General features: G+C 40.6%; 2 protein-coding genes and 1 long non-coding RNA gene across 5 annotated transcripts in view; 1 reads left to right on the forward strand and 2 right to left on the reverse strand.

Annotated features, from left to right (window-relative positions):
• The window catches only part of LOC103562137 (uncharacterized), a 35,027-nt gene extending 19,020 nt beyond the window's left edge, over nucleotides 1-16,007 (reverse strand). The window contains 3 exon segments of the mRNA XM_070617428.1: nucleotides 2,365-2,671; nucleotides 2,784-2,842; nucleotides 15,667-16,007. Of these exon segments, the coding sequence (XP_070473529.1) occupies nucleotides 2,365-2,671; nucleotides 2,784-2,842; nucleotides 15,667-16,007 (707 nt within the window).
• Nucleotides 1-24,995, reverse strand: part of LOC103545034 (platelet binding protein GspB-like) — a 476,815-nt gene that overhangs the window by 174,554 nt on the left and 277,266 nt on the right. For all 3 annotated transcript variants that reach the window (XM_070615434.1, XM_070615436.1, XM_070615435.1), the window contains 5 exons: nucleotides 23,312-23,371; nucleotides 22,990-23,037; nucleotides 21,863-21,922; nucleotides 21,516-21,563; nucleotides 20,055-20,102 (listed from right to left, as the gene is read on the reverse strand). In XM_070615434.1, the coding sequence (XP_070471535.1) occupies nucleotides 20,055-20,102; nucleotides 21,516-21,563; nucleotides 21,863-21,922; nucleotides 22,990-23,037; nucleotides 23,312-23,371 (264 nt within the window). The remainder of the gene's footprint in view (nucleotides 1-20,054; nucleotides 20,103-21,515; nucleotides 21,564-21,862; nucleotides 21,923-22,989; nucleotides 23,038-23,311; nucleotides 23,372-24,995) is intronic.
• Nucleotides 1-24,995, forward strand: part of LOC139082756 (uncharacterized) — a 178,916-nt gene that overhangs the window by 104,919 nt on the left and 49,002 nt on the right. The gene's annotated exons all lie outside the window — the stretch shown is intronic.

A 24,995-nucleotide genomic window follows, 5' to 3' on the forward strand; every position in this document is an offset into this window, starting at 1 on the left:
AGGGATTATGAGAATTTGGTTTGAAGGAAAAAAAAAGACACTGAGTATAATTTGTCTAAGGCATGTGTGCTGTCAGGAAATAGGAGGATCTGAGAATGAAATGTATTATTGTCACTGATGTTGGTGGTGTTGTGATTTAAAAAGTGGAGTGCATAAGACAATACATTGGTTTGTGGGGAAAAAGTGTTAGAAATACTATTTGTATTTGTTTTTATCATATATATTTAAATGGTTTATTTTTGTGTATGTTTTGTTGTATACAATGCATTTCTACCATAGTTCGTCTGACTGATTACTTAATAAATGAATAAATGTACATAATGAGGGTTTATTCACGCATAAAATAAACCCAAGAAAATTTTGAAAAAAAAAAAAGCAAGAAAACTTGCTTACCAAAAGGAAGAATTATTTTACTGGTATACTAATTAGAATAGAGTGTTCCTGGCACAGGATTAGACAAAATAGGGATTCAGTCTCATTTGTAAAAGTCAAGTTGACATACACAGTGTCCCACCCATAGCTGTATCCATAGAGAAACTGGCTCATGTAAGTGGACACACACAGTGAAAAGAAGAGAGAGAGAAGGAAGGGCTGTGTGAGCCTCTGGAAACTTAGTTATCACAGGGGTGACAGTGAAGAACACTGGGAGAAATGACGGATGAGTCAATAATTTGGGGGAGAAATTGGATCTCCATATTCAGGTTCCTACCTTACCCCATATACAAAAATTCAATTCAAAGCAGATCAAAGAAATAAATGTGCAGAACAAAGCCTTAACACTATTAGAAAAATATAAATGAAGATACATTTATGCTTCAACATAAGGAATAAACTTTCATAAAGCTGAAAAATAGTTAAAATGCATGGTCCCTGGTACAGTAGATCAAGTTAAACCTGGTTCATTTAGCGTACAATTCTTGCCTGAGGTCACAGAAGAAAGAAGGAACTGGAGTTTCCACTTGTGGTTCTGGTGGGATTGTCATGGATAAATGTGATAACCTGTTAGAGCAGCAGCATCCAGGGTGCCATAAGAGAGGAGGGGTTTGTGTGTTGGGAGGAAGCCCATGAGCACCTTTCTAGAATGCATTCTTGTGTCAGGCTGGGGACCCGCCCATTTCAGAGGGAGACAGGTCACCCTATCTGTTCCTGCCATGACAGAAGTTCTTAAAAATCAATCTGAATAAGAATCAGTGAGGAGGTCTTTGAAAAATACACACTTTCAGCTTTCATCCTAAAATTCTGATTTATTTTATAGGATGATACCCAGAACCTGTACTTTTATTCAAATCTCCCAAGTGTTTCTGTTGCAGCTGGTCCACGGACCACAGTTTGAGAAACAATGTTCTAGAAGCTTAAACTCAAAGCTAAAGTCAAGGTTAAGAGTTCTGGCAGAAAGCTGGAGGATCCAATAAACAAGAGACCATACATATGTCAATCTGGCATTTCTGTACTTCATTATTAATTTTACATCCTTAAACCTGGTCCAATATGGCAGCCATGCCCTTTCCCATATGACTTTTCAATTCAAATATATACTGTGTATTTTCTGATTGTTCACCCTAAGTGTCTCTTAATTTTAATTATGGAGAGCAAAATAATCTGTTAGACTCATTCCAGTTTAGGACTTGGCGGTGCCAATGTTTGGGGGAGGGGTGGAAAGGAGCTTTGGTTTCCCTTGTCTAAGACAGAACAATTCTGGGTGTGTCTGAACTTCAAAAGAAGCTGTGAGTAGAACGCAATGATTGGCATCTCTACAGCAATCACTTTATTCCTACACTTTCACTGTCTCAACAGCCATGGTTGGTTACGGTGAGGGAAATATCAGTTTGTCCAAGAGATAAATCAGATACCAGCCTGAGGTCTTCATGAAGTCCAAAGTTTTCATTCCATCATTTCTCATTCTCCTGAGTAAGGCAGGGGCTCCTTTCTCAGCCATTTTCTCTGGATAATGATTGGGTAAATGATTCAGTACCACTAGCCTTCCTATACTATTCTCCTAAATGTCTCCCCAAACACATCCACTCTAGGTGACCTTGTCTGTCCCAGGAAGCAGATTGAATGAGCTCTATCAGCTCCTGAGAGAGCTGAAAGGATTTGCTGTCTGTCAGACTGCTTGCCTGAGGCCTGGAGATGGGAGCTGGGTCTTTCAGAAAGCGCTATGGCTCATGGGGTAGGTGGCAAGACCAGCTGGATATAAGGTGGGTGGGGTGGGGCACTGAGCTCAGGGTCTCTCTTTGTTCAGAGCACAGTGAAGTCAGGGCAGGAAAGAAGGCAGGGGCTGGTCTATCCTGTGTATCAAGACTGCTCTTGGCAGCCACAAGCAAAATTTTCAGTGCAGGATAGGGGAGATCTGAATCACTGTGCCTCTCCCAGACAGCGCAGTAATACACACCAGAATCAGTATCTTCTAGAGTTTTGATTAAAAGTCCACAAGTCCTTCCTGTGACTTGATAAACATGGTATTTCCATGAATTGAAACCGGATACTACCCGAAAGTATGAGCTGGAGAAGCAGGAGTAGAGAAGATGTTGTGGGGCCGTCCCCTCCTGGTATCAGTACCAGTGGGCGATGTCGCTGCTTTGTTTAATATCACAAGTGATTACAGCAGATGATCCAGCCTGTCTGGTGACTGACATCTGTCTCCCTTTCATGTTGGAAGATACCTGAGTTGCTGTATGGGGAACCACACAAAGCACTAAGAAAGAGGTGACTAATTCCTCAGTATGGCCTCCCATTGCCAGAAAAAAAGAAAAATCCCAGGAGCGTGGAGGCAGCACACTTACCAGGAGCCAGGAAAGCTAGAAGGAGGGTGACAGCCCGCAGCATGCCTTCCTCCTCTGGCCTTAGAAGGAAAGGGACAGACGACAGGAGAGGCAGACACCCTCTCACACTCCAGTCTGGCTCAAAGACAGGGAGCCCAGGACACAAGGAGAGACTCAGAGCCGGGCTCTGCACAGCTGTCACAGGCAGCAGTGACTGAGGGGCTCTCCTGGAAGACCACCCAGCTGATGACCCAGAGGGGGTGGGGCTGGGGGAGGCCTGGGGAGGAGCCTGCCTCTCTGCTCAGCCCATTTCCTGACAGCCTCCTGGGGCAGGCTGAGAGCAGGCCCTCTGCAGAAGAGGAGGAGCCAGGAGCCCAGAGAGCCCAGAGCAGAGGGAGGGACAGCCTGAGCCAATGGAGGGGGCAGGAGAGCCATGGATGCAGCTCCCTGTCCCCTGGTGCAGGGAGCGGTCCTGAGTTGGGGGACTTCCCTGCAGCTCAGGGTTCAGTGTTCACACTGCTGCTGTGGGCTTGTCCTGCGATGCAGCTTCTGTATTCTCGCCCTAAACCACCTTCCTTTCACAGCTGTCAGCAAACTGTGAGGCACCCACAGCAAAGCTGATAAGCACTGAACCGGCTTTAGTAAAAGAATTAGGATCAGTTATGATGGTCTACATGTGACTCTCCTAAAAGTCAATGGATGTGTGTGAGTGTGTGGGTGTCTGTGTCTGTATGTGTCTGTGTATATGTGTGTGTGTGTGTGGGGGGGCAAGTCAGTTTGTTATAGTATTTCTATTCATCATCAAGTAAAAAGGCCGCCTCACATAGGTTTGCCAGATTTAGTGAAGAAAAAGAAGCGCAAGGTGCTAGGGAATATTTCAGACACACTTGCACTAAAAAACTATTTGATGTTTACCTGCAGTTCCAATTTCCTTGGGCATCCTGTGTTTTATTACGCAGCTCTTCCCTCAGGAAGTGTACACATATCTGTGATTTACTTGGATTCACAGATGGGTAGACAGGTAATCAAACAAGAATAGAGAATTCATGGGAGAACTGAGTGGTGTGTGCACAGATTTTCACTCCCACTTTTGTAAATGTCTTTGGACACATGGTTACAGTATTCGTAGTAGAATGTAGAAAAACGCCCCCTCCATCATCGCTCTGGCCTCTCTCTCAGGTGGTTCATTTTCTGCCATCCTAACAGACAGTTGGGAAAGGAGGAAGGGAGGGGACTCGGGCTGCTCTTCCTTCTGCCTTGGGGACCACACGTGCAGGGACATGAGGTGTCGCAGCAGCAACTCTGCAAGAGAACCTTCCAGGTCACTATGCAGGAAGCAAGCTCAGTGCCGCGGAGTCCCAGCACATCCCTGCCGGACAGAACTGTGGCTTAAAGCTAAGAAAGGAGAAAATGCCATCACACCAGAGTGGAAAGAAAATTCTTTAAAAAGGAATAAAAAAAAGTATCTACCAGCATGTAAAAACAAGCATAGAGCTATTGTAATAGAAAGAGGGCACTATTGGCACCAGAATATATTCATGAACGTAATGTACCCTGAGAGAGAGAGAGAAGGAAAGAAAGGAAGAGAGAGAGAAGGAAAAGAAAAATAATATTAAATTACATCCTCTGAGACTAGCGTTTTTAGTGTTATTTATCATATTGTTTATAGTTATAGTTTTATAAATTTGCACTGATACAGTTAGAAATTAAGATTTCCATATAAGGGAAAAATGCAGATTTAGCAATTTGAAATTTTAATGAAAATCCTATGATCTATAATTTGAATCTGTTCTTTTCCTAAAAAATACTTGTTTTTAAAGCTACCTGCTGAAAATCTAGAAAGAAATAACCATCCAGCAGTAATGAGCTCTCCCAGCATCTGTACTGTGGCATCAAATACCATTTCTCACTAAAAGACTAGGGCTCATTCGAGAAATGGCTGAATCCAGGACTGGGAAGGAGATGGACAAGGTCATGACCTCTCATATTGCCTGAAAACAAAGAAGCCACGAAAGATGACTGAGGTCATGTCATAGGACACAGGAGCCAACTCACAGAGTCTCTCACTGGCCGCAGAGAGGACAAAGTGAGCACCAAAAGACCAACACCTACACAAGCAGGTTGAAGACATAATATATAACTATAGACAGGTTCACTGATGAGACTCAAAATTAACATGTCACCTGTGGAGGTTGCTAAGGCACTATCTCATTATTCTGAAAAGGAAAATAAAAAGGAATCAAATATTTACATTCCCATTTATGTACAAACTGTGTTTCAGGATCCCACAGAGTTTATGAATAAAAGTTCTTTATGGGAGTATTACAGCCAATAAATTCAGCAGAAGTATCAATCTTAGGAAATTACCGTCATGCAACCCTAACGATGTCCTGGACTAGACGACCACTGTCAATGGCTGTGCAGCTCTGCCCCGTGCATTGGCTCTCACTCCACCATTCGATGTCTCTGTCTCTGCCTTGCTGTCTCCATCACTCTTAATTTCCCTCCATCTCTCCATCTCTAGGTCCACACTCTGTTTTTCTCCATTTCCTCTTGTTCTCCACCCCTCCCTCTTTTTCTCTCTATCTCCCTTTCCAGCTCTGTCTCCTTCTCCTTCTCTACTTCTATTTATCTCTCTTCTTTCCTACTGTCTCTCTCTTATCTCTTTATATATATATCTCGGTATCTCTCTGCCTATCACTACTACCTATGTTTTTTTAGTTATCTACTTATATCTCTGTTACATTTTCTCTCTCTTTCCATTTCTTCCCATGGTCATAACAGCTACTTTAAATTCTCTGCTATCCCAACACCTGTGTCATTTCAGGATTGGCATGTGTTAATGGTTTTCCATTGTGCGATGTTGATATTTTCCTGTTTCTCCATATGTTGAGTAATTTTGGTTTGTATCCTGCACGTTTTGAATGTTATGTTAGGGGCTCTGGGCAGTGTTTAAACACCATAGAGATACTGAGTGTTTTGTTCGCAGACAATTGACCCCGTTAGGGTTGCAAGCTCCCGCCTGCTTTTGGTGGGCAGTTCCAATCAGAGCAGCTTTCAAAGCCTTTGCAGTGCTACTCAGATCTGTCTTGTGTGTGTGTCTCCCAGTGGCCAGTCTAGGACCTGGGCCGTGGTTTACCCCTAGATCAGTTTGTAAAGCCAGTGGTAGGCTGTTTAGCGTCATATCTATGTCTGTTCAGCTAGGGGGTAAACCCAATTGTTCAAACACCATTGTGTGAAATTTCTTCCTTAAACTCTCTCCTCTCTGCAATCTCTACAACACCTTGCAATTCACGGGGGTCCCCCTTCCTGTCCTCTGGCCAGATAAATGGGGCTTTAGCATTCTTCCTCTGCTGTGCATTTCCTGCAACTGCGTCTGTCTTTGGGGCCAAGCAGGGAGAGAATAAAGAGCGGACAGGGGCTGGCCCCATGGCTAAGTGGTTAAGTTCGTGTGCTCCTCTTCCGTGGCCCAGGGTTTCACTGGTCCAGATCCTAGATGCGGACATGGCACCGCTCATCAGGTCGTGTTGAGCCGGTGTCCCACATAGCACAACCAGAGGCACACACAACTAGAATATACAACTATGTACTGGGGAGCTTTGGGGAGAAGAAGAAGAAGAAAAAAGATTGGCAACAGAAGTTAGCCCAGGTGCCAATCTTTAAAAAAAAGAGAGGACAAAAGCCACCAGCATTCTCTCCATGCTCAGAGTCCTCAGAGCAGGGGTTACAGTTGCATTCCATGAGAGACACAGGGTCAAATGTGCTCACTGCAAATTTCCCAGATGAGCTCACTTCTTGCAATGTGAATTCACAGCTCCTCAATCAAGAGGTGGAGTTTATTTCCCCATTTTTGAATATGGGGGGAAGTCATGGGGATGCGGCTCTGAATCTAGGCCTGAAGAGGCCTAATGCACTTCTGCTCGCTCTCTTGGATCCTCACCATTATCATGAGAACAAGTTCAGGCTGGCTCCCCGGAGGATGAAATACCATGGGGAACAGAGCTGATTCATTCCAGCCCAGCCCACCTTGACCAGCCAGCCCCCAGCTAACACATCAGCTGACCAATGTGACCAAGTCCAACCGAAATCAGCTGAGCCTGACCCAGGTCAGTAGAATAGCCTAGCCGATCAATTGGTTTGTGAGAATTAATAAATGATTGTTGTTTAAGCCACTATGTTTCTGGGTGTGTTACACAGTGTTTTTGTGGAATAGGTTTGATAGATCAATCGATTGATTGATCATTAATGATAGGTAGATAAATAGATAGATACGTTTGTTGTTATTACCTTGGTGCCAATTCAAACTGCTAGCGATCCTGCGTACAGCAGAGTGGAACCCTCCGCAGTCTTTTTGTGCAATCTTCCCATCTTCCAGCTCTGTATCAGAGAATGCTCCACTGCTATTCATAGGGTTTTTGTGACTAGCTTTTTGGAAGTGTGTAGCCAAGTCCTTCTTCTTAGGATAGATAAATAGACAGACATAGGTAAGTAGAAAGAGAATATATATAAGACAAAAAGAAAATTAGAAATTGATATGCTATATAAATATACATAAAAAATGTGTAACAATATATAAATATACAATTTGTAACAATATACATATAAATGCATATATCTCTAATTTTCTATCATCTACCTTTATTTCTCCATGTCTATCCCTATTTTCCTCACTCCATCACACTGCGTGTGCCCATACATATCCTTCTTCTCTATAGTTATATTGTTGTCTCTCTCTCTCTCTCTCCAATTCTCTCTTCCTCTACGTTTCCCTATTTCTCTCTGTCTATCTACCCTTCTCCCTCTCCCCTCTATCACTATTTATAAAAAACTCTCTCTACTGTCTGTTCTTTTCTTCTCTATATCCACTTCATTCCCTCTCTGCCCATCTCTTTTTCCATCTCTCTATCCCTCTGTCTCTGTCTCTGTCCCTCTCTGTCTTTTTATGTCTCTCTCCATTATTATTTCTCCTTCCGTCTCATTACAGAGATCTGTAGTTCTTTGGGTAAAGTTCTCTCTCTCGCTAACTCTTTACCTCTGTATGCCACTGTCTCAGTCATTCTCTCTTTTTCTCTCGCTCCCACTCTGCTCTGTATCCCTCTCTCTCTCTGTTTCTATTACTAATTTCTGTGCTATCAGTGTCTCTATAGTTTCCTCTTCCTCTCTCATATTGACTTGTCTCCTCGTTCTCTCACTTCTTTCCATCTCTTCCTCTTCTCTGGTCTCCTGGGGGCCTGTGGCATGTAGGCAGTGGGTCTGGTCAGCTCGCTATGATGGGAGAATGAGTCCAAGCTCTCAAATGTAAATTTATTTTTTCTGCTTCTCCTGACAATTGTACCTGTCACATATCAGGAGATCAGCTTTATTCTGGTGGTGATAGAAGAGCTGTCAAAACATTGCTGCCTCAGGGAGAAGGGGATAGCATACAGACCGTTGCTTATATTCCTATTTCAGCTGGCTGTGAGGTGTTACCTAGCTTTAATATGGGAAATAGTATGTTTATCATGAGTTATTAGAGATTCCTGTGATTTCCTGACCTCTGAATGTGTGTCTGTCCTCTCTATACTGTTTTGTGACCAGAGTGAGGTCAATAGTGTTTATAAGGTAGTCGTGAGGACACGTGCCTCTGATCAAGAGCATTAGGAGGAAAGCCTGGGTATTTAGTATATCTTTATGGGATAATGTACCATGTGTGTGTTTTGGAAGATTCTTGTAAGCGTCAGTGGAACAGAATTGTATAGTGTATGTTCTTTCCATAGAAGATTAAAAGAAGCTGTTGGTGAACAACATTTTCGTACAGTCAGTCTGGGTTGGGACATGGATGGGAAGCAGTGACTCTAATGCAAATCCTTCCTCATCACATGGGACTAAAATAGGAGTTGAGAGTAGTGGAGGAGAGAGGAAGCCACACTAGGTGGACAAAGGGGCCCACTTCCTGTCCCTGGGCCCCGTGCTGCTCTGTGCTGCCCTGCAGCTTCCCAGAAAGCAGCAGCATCTCCTTCCAGTGCTGGGGCAGGGCTGGGAAGGCCAACTTTCCAGGGAAGCTGACTGTAGCCCAGAAACCTCAACCACAGCTTCGCATCCTGCCTGCTCTTCCCACAGGCTCTGTGGCTGCCAGGTGCATGTGGGCTTCAGAGAACCAATAACTTGCTAATAAAGAGAATATCAAAAGTTTGAACCAAGTCTGCCAATCTCCTGGGCCAGTGCTCTAAGTAACTTGCTTGGCTGTTTGAGATTCAGGGATCAATTTCTGTCCTCTTTGGGCTGTTGCATTTAAATGCACAATGTGATGTTGTTATACGTCCTATTTGTTATCAATTCCCTGCTTCCTGCTCAGAAAGTACAGAATTTGATGGCATTTAGTTACTTACACTACCTTCTAGCACCCCCTGCTAGCTATTTTGAATTAATTTTTGTGTATGGAGGAGGTAAGGAAATAAATTCATTCTTTTGCCCATGGACATCCAGTTGTCACAGTACTGTTTGTTGAAAAGACTAGCCTTTGCTCCTTGAATTAACTCAGCAAGTTTCTCAAATACCAGTTGACTGTAAACATAAGAGTTAATTTCTGGACTCTCAGTTGTCTCCGTTGACCTGTGCATTCTCCTTGCCCTAGGACCACACTGGCTTGAATACTGTTATTTTATTTTTATGTAACTTTGCAATCAGATACTATAAGGCCTTGCTTGAAAGTCTTGCCCTGCTGGCCCCTGAGCCTTCAATTTTGTAAGTGATGAATCTTGTCAGACTCTCTGGGGTGTGTGGCATCATCAGTCTCAACGTCCAAATCACATTTGGGGGCTCCCTCCTCCCACTGCTTTTACGTGGTGTCCATAACAGTCCACCAATTTTGTTCTTTGTCAAAATTGTTTTGGCTATTCTGGATCATTTGTGTTCTCATGTAATTTTTAGGATGAGCTTAATTTTTGCCCAAAAAGCCTGCTGTATTAAATTTATAGATCAGTTTGGGAAGGAATTGCCGTCATGACAATACTGGATTTTCTAACCCGTAAAGCCAGACTCTCTCTCCATTTATTTAGATGTTCCTTAATTTTTCTCAGCATTGTTTTATGGTTGCCGGGATACAAGTTTTGTTCTTATTTTGTTAAATTAATTCCTGAGTATTTTATTCTTTTTGGCCCTATTGTGAATGTAATTGTTTTTTTACTTCTATTTTCAAATGGTCACTGTTCTTATATAGGAATACAATTGGTATGTTGTATATTCCATACGTGTATCTTGAGACTTTGCTAAACTTGTTTATTGGTTCAAGTTTTGTTTTTACACGTGTGTGAATTCCACGGAATTTTCTACATACAGGATTACATTGTCTGTGTACAAATACTGTTTTACTTTTTCATTCTCAATCTGCTAGGTAGCTTTAATTTTGGTTTCTTTTTCTTCTTACAGTTTCTAGAAACACAAATGCAATGTTGAATAGAAGTGGGAAGAACAGACATCCTTGTCTTGTTCCTGGTCTTTGGGGAAAAGCATTCAGTCTTTCAACATGAAGCATGGTGGTAGCTGTGGGTTTTCACAGATGCCCTCTGTCGGGGTGAGGAGGTTCCATTTTATTCCAAGTCTGTGAGGAGTTTTTCTCATGAATGGTCATCGGATTTTTCAAATACTTTGTATGCATCTATTGAGATGATCATTTTGGGTTTTGTCTAGTTCAATTTCTTTACTCTTGTACATAGATGTATTCAGAGTTTTTACTTATTCTTAAGTCCATGTTAGTAATTTGTATCTTTCTCGGAATTCGCCTGTTATACTAAATTATCTAGTTTATGGACACAAATTCTTTGTAATATTCCCTTTAATTTCTGTAGAATTGGTAGCGATGTTCTACCTTTTTACTTGATTTTGGTAACTTGTGTCTCCTCTCGTTTTGTCTTGGTAATTCTAGCTTGAGGGTTGTTGAATTGGTTGACATTTTTCAAAGAACTGAGTGCTGTTTTCACTGATTTTTCTCTCTTGCTTTCCTGTTTTCTGTTTCAAATATTTCCATACTAATTTTTTAATTTCCTTTATTCTGCTTAGATTGGGTTTAGCTTGCTCTTTATTTTCATGATTCATTTTTGATCTTTCTTCTTTTCTGATATAGGCATTTAAAGCCATAAATTTCTCCCTAGGCATTGCTTGAGCAACATCTTAGAAATTTTGAAGTATTGTGTTTTCATGCATTCCTTGGTTTTCAGCGTATTGCCTGTGTTTTGTCTACTTATGGATCTCTTTGTGCGTATCCTACTCAGTGTTTGTTTAGCTTATTAGATGTGTAGATTGATATTTCTCAACATATTTGGAGAGTTTTGGCCATTATTTCTTCAAACGTTTTTCCTGATTCTTTTTTTCTTCTCTTACTCTGAGAGTCCCATTCCATAAATGTTGGTATGCTTGATGTTATCTCATAGGTCTCTGAGCTCTATTCAATTTTTCTTAGGTCTCTGTTGTTCAGATTGGACCATTTCTATCATACCATTTTCAAATTTATACATACTGTCTTCTGTCTCCTTGAATGTTCTCTTAACCCCCTCTAGAGAATACTTTACTTCAATTATTATAATTTTCTACTCCAGAGTTTATTTTTATGATCTGTTTATTTTGTAATTTCTGTCTACTTTAGAATCTCTTTTTGTTGATTTATTGTTCTCATACTTTCTTTTAAATCTTAAAATGTGATTTTCTATATTTCTTTGAACAAACTTATAATAGCTGCTTTGAAATCTTCGTCTGCTAAATAAAATACCTGGAGACACTCAGGGACAGTTTATACTGATTTGTGGTTTCTGTTTTGTTTTTCTGCTGAGAATAGCCGCAATTTTCTGATTCTTTGCCTGTCTTCTAAGTTTTTATTGAAAAATATTTAGTTGAGAATATATTGCAGAAACCCTACAATTTGATTTTTTTTCACAGAAAGTTTCTTATTGCTATTTGTTTGCTTAGAAAATTGCCTGAGCTAAATCTGAAAATTTGTGTCCATTGTGGTGTGTGTCTGCTGATGTCTCTTCTCAGTTTTTTTCCTAAATTCTCTCATTTTTAAGCCTAACTTCCTAGGGCGTTCCCCCTGTGTCTACATAGCTTAGTGGAGGCCAGTGATTGGTTGGAGATTGTGCTCAAGACCCTTTATTAAGGCTCCCATCCTCTGCCAGGTGGATATGTGTGTGTATTGGGGAGCAGATTCAAATTGCAGGCCATGTTGATTCTTCCTCAGCTTGTATGTTTTGCTGAGTCCTTTCATGTCTCCTCTGCAAATGGTCACAGCCTCAGGGCTGGCCAGGAGTCTTTGGCAAGCTTGGGCTATTTTAGGTCTCTGCTGAACATGCCCACAGCTTGAGCCAAGGATGTGCTTGTTGCAGCCACGACCACAACTTCAAACCAGCAGAGCCTCCGGCCCTTCCTGCTTGCACACCACTGAGTTTGTCAGTTCGCCATCACATCACTCCCCACCCCAAATCAAGTGAGTTCCCCTCAACTGTGCAATTTTTCTGCCAGTCTTCATGACCTGCCCTACACAGGAAGAACCTTCAGGCCTGTTGGGCTGGGTGTTGGGAGGTAGGAAAGGAATGAAAGAAGCTCGAGGCAGGAGCACCACTGTTGTTGCTCCAATTCTGCAGTTTTTCAAGCACAAGCACTTCTCAGATTGTTGTACGCCTTTGATCATTTCCTGAGTTCTAAATGGTTAGTTTTGTTCTTCTTGTCCAGTTTTATAGCTGCTTTTCAAAAGGAGAGTTTACTGACAGCAATTTGAAAATACGTAGATTAAATTATGTGCGCCAGAGCTCAAAGTTATTTGCACTTAAAAAACATATGGAAGCTTTTTAGCAAAGTTGTAGAAGAGGAATAGCACTAGATAATAATTCTTGGTCTATATCAATATTTTTACAATTATGTAAGTGAATCCATTTTGACAAATTAGTGCGCTTGATTGATCCTGTTTTAAAGGCTTTCATCCTCCAAGAAATACGCAAACCTTTATTTTATATTAACAGTTTTGTTAACCTAAATCTCTTGAGGATTAACTATGTGTACCTCTCACTTAAAATGTTATGCATATATGGTGTAATTTTAAAGAAATCGTCTCTTATTTTAACTGAATATGATAATTTTTCTTTATCACCATCCTAACCATGTAGGATCTGCAGAAGCTAAAGAAAAGCAGGACAGTGAAAAACCACTTTTAGAACTATGAGTGCTACATTTGTTAAAGTAATTCTTTGAAAATATAACCGTAACAGCAAAGTAGTTAAATACGGAGCATTTTCTTTGCAAAGAGAGGAAACTTGCAAATCACTGAAAACTTTGTGCTGCTGACTTCACTGCCAGGCACTACTAGGCAGTGTCTCCTGTGGCTTCCAACTTCTGAGCAACTTCTTTCCGCACTGGGCCTGGGCTGCCCTGAACGAGGCGGCACAGAGAGGGAGAGCACAGGTGGTGGAGGGGACAGCCTGGGTAGCAGGAGGGCACTGGTGTGGCTGCTGGTGTGTTATTTTCTCAGGCTGCTTTTGCGTACATACTCTGTCAAATGTGGTTGATTCATGGAAAATGCTTACACTCAAACCAGTTCCTATTGGTTTGGGCTTGTGCAAGCAGTGGCTAGGGTCTCATAAGGTAAATTAAGGACAGTTAAACCACAACCAACTTTGCTCACTTTCAAGAGGCCACAGCCAATGGGAGGAAAATATCCATCTACACACACATGATTGCTGTCCAACATACTCTTAGGCTGTGGGTAGCGGGTTCCCTGCTTTTTATGTACAGACTTTAGTCCTATTAGCTGCAATGTGAGTTGGGAATCTTACTCCCAGGACTGTTCAGATGCTGCATCTCAGTCCACTCTCGTGACCCTGTTCTGAAGTAAAGAACAGACAGGACTTCTTGGAGCACTAAGATCATCCTAACAGTCCACCAAGTATCCGAGCTCTTCCATGGTGTTTGATTTACTGAGGGTCATACCTTTTAGTTGCATTTTCTCAGTATAGATGAGGTGACACAGATCTGTGTCCCTGAACCAGGTAGCATGGATGGACTGTAGATGTGGGCAACAGTGATGTGCCTTTTCTCTCACAAGATCACAGAGATACTGAAGCCATGAGTTCAACTGTGTAACTGAATGTGATATACTGAATCATATAAATCCCTCTAAAATGAGTCAGAGTCAACCTGAGCAAGGCTTAAGAGAGGACATTAATTTCAGACAGAAGTGTGATTGGGCTCAACTAGAGGGTGGATTTTCAGCAAAGTGAGCATAAAGAGCAAATGTACCCACTCCCAGCCACCCAAGCATGGTAGAGAGTGGGTGCCCAGCCCACGGACTCAATCTGTCCATCCCAGAGGAAGTAGAGCTCTATTGTTGAGATTAATGCTTTAGGCTTTCACAGTTTGACATCATGGCACCTTCACACCATTAACTTCATTCTCCTTGGTCTGTGCTCTGAGAGCCAACTTCTGGGTGAGCCTTGGCTTCCTCTGAGTATTGGCTGCATCTACTAGTTAAGCCCAGCATGTCTGGAGGAGAGCTCTTTCTCAGGTTAAATTAATACACTGACATCCAGTTTAGGCATCTCTGTGGGCTTGGTATATATGCGACTCCACTCCTGAGACAGGACATTCTCGCTGTGGTAATACCATTGAGTTCCTGAGGCTTCAGTCCCACAGCAGACCCTGGAGCTGTTTCCCACCCCATTCTCCTCCACAGTAAGCTCTTCTCCTTAGTACCCAGCCTCCAAGCACAACGCCCAGTGGCATTTCTGTCATTTGGGGCCTTCTTAGAACAGCCATACATGAACTTGATTAGCTCTGCACAAATGGCCAGTTTCCACCCAAATCTGCACCATTCCCGCTACACACAATTGAGTTTTTCTTGAATGACTCAGTGGATAATGAAAGAAAACTAACAGACAACCTGCCTTCCTGTGAAGCCTTAACGTGAATATTCATGTTTGAAAAAAATATCTCATCATATGATTTAGTTCATTTTAATTCAAATTAGCTAAACATAAATGGAAAATGATGGCAATGATTTCATAGTGTGGGTTCAAAATAGGAGTACTCAGGCTATTTCAGAACCATACTCCTAGAAGGAAGATATTGTTTCATGATAAATGTAATATAAAATGTCTTGTGACCTTTTGTATATATTCGCAATCGCTCTTTGTCCTTCTTTTGTAATTCCAACACTTTCAGCCAAATACATAATGCAAAACAAGAAAAATAAAACTAATCATTTTGATATGTTGGATTTTATTACTTTAAAAAATTGTACAAAGAGCATATGCGCATGAGTTAAAAAACACAAAGGAAATGTAGAGTGTCCAAAAAGAAATACAAAAGAAATATGAAACATGAAACAAAAAAAATTCCATATTGCAAATCAAAATAACATGATACTTTGCTTACTAAAACAGTGTTATTCCAATATGTTATGAAGTCTTTTGATTAGGAATGAGGCACAAGACTTTTCTGCAACTCTCCATTAACAGATCAGACTTGGTCTCACTGAATACAAGACGGATCATTCCTTTATCTTACCAGCTACAGGAAGGCTACTAAATGTATGTGGATGTGGGACAGTGTCTGTGAGGTATGACAATAAGTAAATTCTTTATTAGCCATTCAGTGAAGTCAGCAGTGGATGTCAGCATTTCAACCTTCAATAGGGAGACCCCATCTCCAGTCCTTTTTATCTCCAGGTGACTTTCGAGGAGGGTTTTTCACACTAGAAAAGAGAGAACACAAAAATGTTTGAGATGTAATATAAAGGGAAAATGCCACATTGCCTTATGTTTCTATAACAAGGTCTGTGTCCTGAAGAAGAGCTGTGCTACAGACACTTGGAGGACCTGGCTGTGGCCACACAGAATCTATTTAAGGCGTTTCAGGAGAGGATCTTCTGTTCACACGCCCACACTGTTGCCTCACGTCAACCACTGCTGCGGAAAGAAGGGGCCGCAGCGTGTCGGGTGCTTCTGCTGCGGGCACGGGGCCGCCACCCACCACGACTCCGGCCGCCTCTGCTTCTCCACGACTCCGAGTCCACCCACGACCTCTCCCTTCTGTGACTAAACCATCAGGCAGAGTCGCTGCTGCTACAGTTGACTTCAGTTTATTTGCTTGTGTCTCTGAGGATGAACTATTTCCTGTGATGACCTGAAGGGATTCAACCACGTGCCCACCTTGAGGCCCAGCATGAGCTGCTGCTCTGACGATCACGTCCTTCATCTCTGAGTCTCCAGAGCACTTGAGAGACATCCCACTGCAGGGCTGGAGCGGACCCTGGATCCACACTGGGCGGGCCTGAGTCCCGGCTCTGCCACTTGCTCACTGTGTGACCTTGGACAAGTTACTCACACACTCTAGTCTCATTCGCCTCAGGTATAAATGGAGACAGTAACAGGACCACATTTCATAGGACTGCGACCCTCACAGCTCAGTAAGTTAGGGTTTGAGGATAAACAACATCTGACATGGAGACATTCTGACTAAGTCAACAATAACGAACTCATGCTCATTGTTTAGAAGTTTGGGACCCTGAGGTATTTTTCATACTTCACAAATTTATATTTATGGAGGAAATGTTTAAGACTGTGACATTAATTAAACGTGACTGATAAATTCACGTACATAGGACAAATCTGGCTTTGTACTCACACTCATATTCGTTGAATTTTACTTGGAATCTTTGCCTCTACTCTTTCCCAATGTAGGAATACTTCCAGGTCTCTAAGCAGAGGGCCAGGGATTGGGCCTAGGGAATCAAAGAGTAGATCTAAATTAAATTTAATCTTTCCTGTGTCGTGTGGGTCTTATTTTGTTTCCAAATGGGAACCTCTACTTGGTTTCCAGAAGAACCTGTCTCAAAGAAACTGAAGGCGATTGTAAAGAAATCAGCACAATTTTTTCCCCAATTTTAAATGAGACTTTTATTTTTAACGTATAAAAGAGTTATGTTAAAAAGATTAGTTAGAGAAAATAGAATCTCTCAACATTTTTTCACTCTCCTACCATACATGGAACATGTTGTTTTATGCCTATGCCTGTAGAAATACAGTGACACATATAAATTAGTGTCATACCTGTTGGTGTTATTACTCAGTATAAAAAATGGTCAAAGGACGTGAACAAATACTTCACAGAAAGAGAAATATACACTTTCAAAATATCAAAGATGCTTCTCCTCACTCATAGTATGAGAAACCCAATATAAAACTACACGAGGACACTATTTTTCACCTGTCAGTGTAGAAAGTCCTGAAGCACACTCTTGGCATTCACCAACACTGTGGTAGAAGTACGACATGGTGGTCTCTCTCTTGTAGGCAAGTTGGCAATACCTATCAAAATGACCAACGCACACGTTCAAAATGACACAAAACACTATTACAATTGCAGGCTTCTTCTAAGAGCAAAAGATTAGAAATGAGCCTATGGTCTATCACAGTGGACTGATTTTATAAAGTGTTGATATTCACCAGGGAAATATCATGCAGCCGTCTAAGTGTCCTTCCACACCGACATGAAAAGAGCTGTAGGATGTTTAAGGGAAAAGAGAAGTGCAGCATAATGTATATCATCAGCCATCTCTACGTAAGAAGGGAGGAAGCGAGAAAATATATACGGGCATATATATTTGTATGCATACATTCATATTTGCATAAATAAAAACTGGAAGGATGCACAAGACACAAACATATGACTGGCAAGAAGTAGGGAGATAGTGACAGTGGTTGAAGCAAGATCTCTTAATGCATTTTTGGGTGTGTTTTGCTTTTGAACCAAATGAAGGTATTATCTAACAATGTTTAGAGTATCATGCTATGCATACTATTTTTCAACAATGCTGTCTGATTAATTCCATTACTTTAAACCATCTTCACTTTTTGAAGATACATAGCAGATAATCATATGATAGCCTTGAGTTTATTTTTTAGTTTCTTATTGGCATTTGGGTTAATTAGGAGCTGCTGTAAACAGTGGTACAGTGAATGAATATCCTTGTACGTAAGTATTAGCTCATACATTTTGTTTCTTTAGGACAATGATGGGTGGAATGGTGAGAACACTTTCCTGGCTGCAGCACGTTTTCCCTTGTGTGCTGGGCTCTGTGATGGCTCCTCACTGCGTGTGATCTGGGACAGCAGCGCTGGAGCTCAGGAGCTCTTTCAGTCACTTGCTGGCCTCCACCCTGGTGCACATTAGAATTACTGAAGGATGTTTGTTAAAGTCTGATGCTTGGCCTGTGAGGAAGTCTGGGCTTCATTGGTTTCTAAAGACTCTCAAGAGGAGATCCAATGGGATAATGGATAGAGCAGCCGGTCTTTAGTTAGGCAGACCTGGAGTCATGTGGACTCGGGCTCTTCTGTGTTGAACGTTGTGGGTGCAATCCATTGTTCTGGTATTCATCTCATCCAACCAGGTGCCGGGAACTTTAATCACAGAAATCCTATTGGTGGGTGGGAGGTAACTGTATTAAAGTCTTCCCTGCATAAAAATTTTGTGTTGGGTTGGCCTATAACCCTCAAATTGTAGGAACAGCATAGGAGCAAGGAGGGGAAGTGTGGACAGGTGAAGAGGCAGTTCACTCCACCAGCTCTTAGTCTAATAAAGAGAGAAAGTTTCCTGTTTTAATTGAAACTACAGTAACCTGTTTCTACTCTCGTAGCAAATAATGTAGAAGTTAGGAGCAGAGCTCCTGCAGCCAGGCTGCTGGGTTCACATCCCACCTCTGCTTTTTATTAGTTACATAAGTAAAGGGACAATCTTTATCCCCTCTCTGCCTCAGTTTCCCCATCTATAAAACCGATAATTGTGTATATCTGGGAGTTAAAGATGTTAACATGTACTTAGACCAGTACCAGGAAGCACCATACCAGCATTTGCTTCATCATTCATTATTACTTCATTCGGATGTTAACTGAATTTGTAAATCACACTAGAAACCTGATATTATTTTATTTGAACACTTTCTTCTAAAGCTGGGTAAACTTAGGCAATGTCACACAGTCAAGAACAAATGACACAGCTAGTTAGAGACAGCCCAAGGAGCCGAGGCTCTAAATATGGGGTGTGAGGTATGACCTCTGGGTCAGTGTTTCTCCCACCAGAGTACAGCAAAGGTGACCTTGACCTTACCTCTTCAATAACTGAGTTAGGTGTAATTATTCCTGGCTGGCAGATTATGAAAGTGTTGCTCAGACTGTGTAAGTAATTTACCATTATTAGTGAAACTAATCATTAAAAGAACTGGGGTTCAAGTACAGCCTGTGATCATGTGAAGCTCACGTACTTACCCACCCCCTACTATGTGTCCATCATCTCCCAAGGCCTTGGTTTTGGGGTTTCTTGCTCTAGAACTATATCTTAGAAGAGGAAGAGAGAGCTGAGTAATTGTATGAACCCTTGATTCAGATGGCCTGGTTTGAAAGTCCAGATCTAGCCGTGTGGCATAGTGCAAGGGACTTAATTCACTTTAGCCTATTTTCCTCATCCATAAAATGGGAAACAATATTGTAGACCTCATAAGAGTATTATGAGAATTAAAAAAGAAAATGCACACAAAACACAGCACAATGCCTTCGGTATAGGAAGCTCTCTGTATGTGTCAGTTCATGTTATTAGATATTAGGGAGGACCAAAGACTTAAAAAAATCTAGAAGCACCTTGTTATCACCTGTTACTCACTCATTAGAAACAAAAGCTGCACTAAAGAATGAAGTCCATTGTTGAAATAATTCAGAGCCTATCCCAGCACCCTCTAATTTATAGTCATCTCATCCCCAAACCAGCATCTACTGTGTTAAATGACTCCTAGGAAATGATGGATTGATTTAAAATATCACTCTGTTTGTTCTGCAACAGCTACTCATTCTAGTTTTTCTATCTCGAGTCAGGGAGTTCAAAAGTTAAGTTGTTCAGGAAGAAAAAATGCTGTCGCATGACATAAAGGCAAACAATACAAAATTTCCTGCCTTCATTTTCCACACAAGCTTCTGTAGAATGAATAGCAATGACCTCTAGAAGAAAGGAGACCAAGTATTAGCCAATGTTTATGAATATTACTTGATAATTCATATTATTATTTGACAATTGTGTATATGCAAATATCACATACACACACACCCATGTGTATAAAATCTGTCAACAGAAGGACAGGAGAGATATCATTAAAAATATGAACCTAACCATTCCAGGAATAATTGGGCTCATCTACCATGAACCACGGAGATCAAAACATAATTTGATCAGGAAGGAAGAAACTGCTATAGCATGAGATGAAGAGAAACCTATACAAGAACTTACCACATTCCTCTTTTGAGGAAGCTGTTGCAGAATCAGTAGCAGTGACAACTAGAAGAAATGAGAGCGAGTATTAATCATTTGTCCATGCCCAGTTTTTGACAGTGCCTATATATGTATATAATATATATATTACATATATTATATTATTATATATAGTATAATATATAATCTATATTATAATATTATATATATATATATAAAATATGTTGACAGACAAGAGAGACAGTCATTAAAAACAAGAAAATCATGAGCCACAATTCCAGGAATAATTGGTCTTTTCTACTTTATGCCTGAGAAGTTCGAAAGTGAAGTTGATGAGGAGGGAAAAAGCCTATAGCACGACAGAGATGCATAGACAATGACTTACTGCTTGCCTCTGTCGGATAAGCCTTTGTAGAATCAATAGTAGTGACAATTGAGGTGACAACGAGAAGAAATGGGAGCAAGCATTAATGAATTATTCATGCCCTTTGCTCAATAGTGTGGGTATGTGTTCATATGAGTATATGTGTATGCACGCACAAACACACATACGCTGCTGCCAGAGAGACCATCATCAAAATTAGGAGCCCTACAATTCCAGGACTAGTTCATCTGATTCTATGTAATTCAGTAGATCTAATCCAGGTAATGTGTTTCTGGACATGAAGATGTTGACTTTCATGAAGGATATGTTGTTTTCTTCTGTATCACAACTAGATGGTAATATCCAAGACTATCTTGTTTTCCTTCTGTACTTACAGCTCCTAGCCCAGTGCCAGCTACAAAGGAGGTCACGGAGAAACACTTGTCGAATGGAAAAATGAACAGAAAATGCAGCTACTCTCCTGTCTTCACACATGCTCTTAATATAAAGAGTTGCTCTAAAAGAAATTCACATATTCCTCAGTCACAGAATAATTCAGAGCCTAATCACTGCACCCTCTAAGTCACAGCCATCTCAACCCAAACCTGCATTTAGTACGTTAAGACGGCTCCTACGAAATGATAGATTGATTGAAAATGTCTCTCAGATTATTCCGCAACATGTGGCCAGTATAGTTTTTCTATATCAAGGCAGCAAAATTTCAAAAGTTAAGCTTTTCCAGAAGAAAAATATGCTATCACATGACATAAAGGCGAAAATACACAAAAACTTAACAGCTTTCATTTTTTGCATAAGCTTTTGTAGAATGGATAAGAGTGATTTCTAGAGGAAGTGAAAACAACTTTTAGTCATGTTTATTGCCTATTAGTAGTCAGTTAACATATATGTATATGTATGAGTGTGTGTCTACATATTTATATATAAAATCCGGAAACAGAGAGACAGGGGAGAGACTCCATTGCAAATAAGTGCCCTACAATATCAGGATTAATTAGTCTTGTCTGCTGTAAACTAGTGAAGTTCAAAATGTGATTTGATCAGGAGGGAAAAAAATGCCATAGCATGACATGAAGACTAGTATACACGCAACTTACCACCTTGCGCTGTTGGGGAAGCTGTTGTAGATGCAATAGTAGTGACAACTAGAAAAGATGAGAGCAAGTATTAGGAAAGGTTCATACCCATTAGTTGACACTGTGTGTGTATATAAAGCAATGTATATATATATATATATATATATATATATATATATATACACATATATATGACCTGCTGACAGACAGGAGAGATGATCACTAAAAGTATGAAAGTTATGAGCTCCAAAATTCCAGGAATATCTGGTCTTTTGTATTTTAATCCTGAAAAGTTCAAAAGTTAAGTTGATCAGGAGGGGAAAATAACCCATAGCATGACATAGAGGGAAACATACGCAATGACTTACTGCTTTGCTCTGTCATATAAGCCGTTGTAGAACCAACAGTAGTGGCAGTTGAGGTGACAACTAGAAGAAACGGGAGCAAGATTAGTTAATTACTATGCCCATTGCTGGACAGTGTAGGTATGTGTTTATGTGAGTAAGTGTGTATACACACACACACACACACATAATCCACTGACTGAGAGACCATCTTTAAAAATACGAGCCCTACGATTCCAGGAATAGTTCATCTGATTCAATGTAATTCAGTAGATCTAATTCAGGTATCGATTCTGCACATGAAGATGTCGCCTTTCATGGAGGATGCCCCTTTTCCTTCCATGTCACAATTGGAGGGTAATATCCAATGCTATCTTGTTTTCCTTCTGTATTCACAGCTCCTAGCACAGTCACAGCCACAACGGAGGAGTTGGAGAAACACTTGTCAAATGGAAAAATAAACAGAAAATGTGGCTACTCTACAGTCTTCAGTACATGATGTTGACATAAATAATTCCTACCAAAATGATTCACATATTCCTCAGTCGTTAGCAAGAAAAGATGCACAAATGAAACAAGTCCAGTTTTGAAATAATTCAGTGCCTATCACCGCACTCTCTAATTTGTAGGCATCTCAACCCAAAACGAGCATTTAGTATGTTAAGACATCTCCTAGGAAACGATAGATTGATTGAAAATATCACTCAGATTATTCTGCAACAGGTGGCCAGTCTAGTCTAGTTTTTCTAGGGAATTTCAAAAGTTAAACTTATCCAGAGGAAAAACATACTATCACATGACATAAAGGCAAACATTTACAAAAGTTTAACAGCTTTTGTCATTTACCTAAGTTTTGTAGAATTAATAGTAGTGATTTTTAGAAGAAATAAAAACAAGTTTTAGTCAGTTGTCTGTGCCTATTAGTTGTCAGTTGATGTATATATATATATACGTATGTGTGTGTGTGTGTATTTATACATGAAACCAGGAAACAGAGAGACAAGAGAGGGACTCATTGAAAATATGTGCCCTAGAATTCCAGGATTAATTAGTCTTGTCTACCATAAACCAGTAAAGCTCAAAAATTAATTTGATCAGGAGGGAAAAAAATGCCATAGCATGACATGAAGACAAGCATATACGCAACTTACCACCTTGCGCTGTTGGGGAAGCTGTTGTAGATGCAATAGTAGTGACAACTGGAAGAAATGAGAGCAAGTATCAGGCAAGGTTCATGCCCGTTAGTAACACTGCGTGTACATATAAAGGAATATATAAATATATATATACATGCACACAGATCTGCAGACAGACAGGAGAGGTGCTCACTAAAAGTATGAAAGTTATGAGCTCCACAATTTCAGGAAGATCTGGTCTTTTGTATTTTAATCCTGAAAAGTACAAAATTTATGTTGATCAGGAGGGAAAAATGCCTACAGCACAACATAGAGGCAGGTATCGACAATGACTTACTGCTCTCCTCTGTTGTATAAGCCATTGTAGAACCAACAGTAGTGGCCATTGAGGTGACAACTAGAAGAAATGGAAGCAAGTATTAGTCAATTATGACGCCCAGTGCTCGATAGTGTAGGCATGTGTTTCTGTGAGTATACGTGTACACACACACACACACACACACACATAGTCCACTGACTGAGAGACCATCTTTAAAAATATGAGCCCTCTGATGCCAGGAATAGTACATCTGATTCCATGTAATTCAGCAGATCTAATTCAGATGTTGATTTTGCATATGAAAATGCTGACTTTCACGAAGGATAGATTTTTCCTTCTGTAGCACAACTGGAGTGTAATATCCAATACTATTTTGTTTTCCTTCTGTATTCACAGCTCCTGGCACGGTGACAGCCACAAAGGAGCTGTTGGAGAAATACTTGTTGAATGGAAAAATAAACAGAAAATGTGGCTACTCCACAGTCTTTAGCACACACTGCTGACATGAAGAGTTGCTACCAAAATCAATTCACTAACTCTCAGAATCCACAACAGAATCTCACTTTTGAAGGAGTCTGGTTTAGGCACATTGCCCATGAAAGTAAAGGAATCAGGCATGTTTTTAAGGAGCATGCATATCCCAATGTCCCCAGTGCATGCCCATGATTTTCTGAAGTTGTGGTGTCTGTGGATGACAACAATATGAATAAAAGCTCAAGGCTATTGAGTGATTATTACTGTACCAGGCACTGTGTTAAATGCTTCACATGCTTTGTCTCATTTAATGCTCCAGTCACACTGAAGCGAGTTGTAGTTTGGAGGAGTCCTTGTTGTAAATGAGGAGTAACCTTGGGAGAGTAAGTAACTTGCCGAGAGTCACATCAGTGATGGCAGAGCCAGCATTCAAAGGACCGTTGTGGAGGATTCAGTGAGATAGAGCATGTGGAAAGTCCTTTGTCAAAGTAATTCCTAGAAATAGAAAATAACCTATCGAGGAACACCGTAATTCCTCCACTGGGGACACTGAAAATATGTCCTCTTCCAGATATGTAAAAGATTTTTAGCCCATGACCTTTTCATTACAGGAGCTCAGCATTTCAGTGCAATTCTTTCCAGTGATAGAAAGCTAGGCCAAGTCACACTTACACTTCCCTGAATATATACAACCTGAGGTGAGGCTTGTCTACAATGTAAAAAAGAAAGAAGGCAAACACACAAAGAGAATACTTGTTTTAAAGACAATTGCCTGTTGGATGGAGGAAAACAGTGTAGAGACCATTGTTTTTATGCACCCTTTTTCTACTGGATGTGTCCTTGTCCATATGGATACAGTTGATGTATGCAATTTTATGCACCAGATGACATCTTTTTTTGGTGGCTCTAAAACTGCGTTTGAGGTATAGGATTTGGAATGAATTTATAGAATGAAAATGCTAGAATAATCCTGTTTGGATGTTATACTATCTTCAAGAACTTACTGTAACGTGTCTTAAAAGTCTCTTTTTCTTCAGCAGTGACTTGTTCATCAAGAGATAGCTGAATCTCTTATTACCATGCATTGATTGAGGTAAAAACAGTAATCGTTTTTCATAATAAAATCTGTGTACATATCCTAAATTCTCTCTCTCTCAAATGATGTTAATCAAAACTTGGACCAGACTAGTTTTATCTTCTTCAAAATCACTTCACTGATTTGTGCTTC

The sequence above is a fragment of the Equus przewalskii genome, chromosome 4 (genome assembly GCF_037783145.1).
Source record: "Equus przewalskii isolate Varuska chromosome 4, EquPr2, whole genome shotgun sequence".
NCBI lineage: Eukaryota > Metazoa > Chordata > Mammalia > Perissodactyla > Equidae > Equus > Equus przewalskii.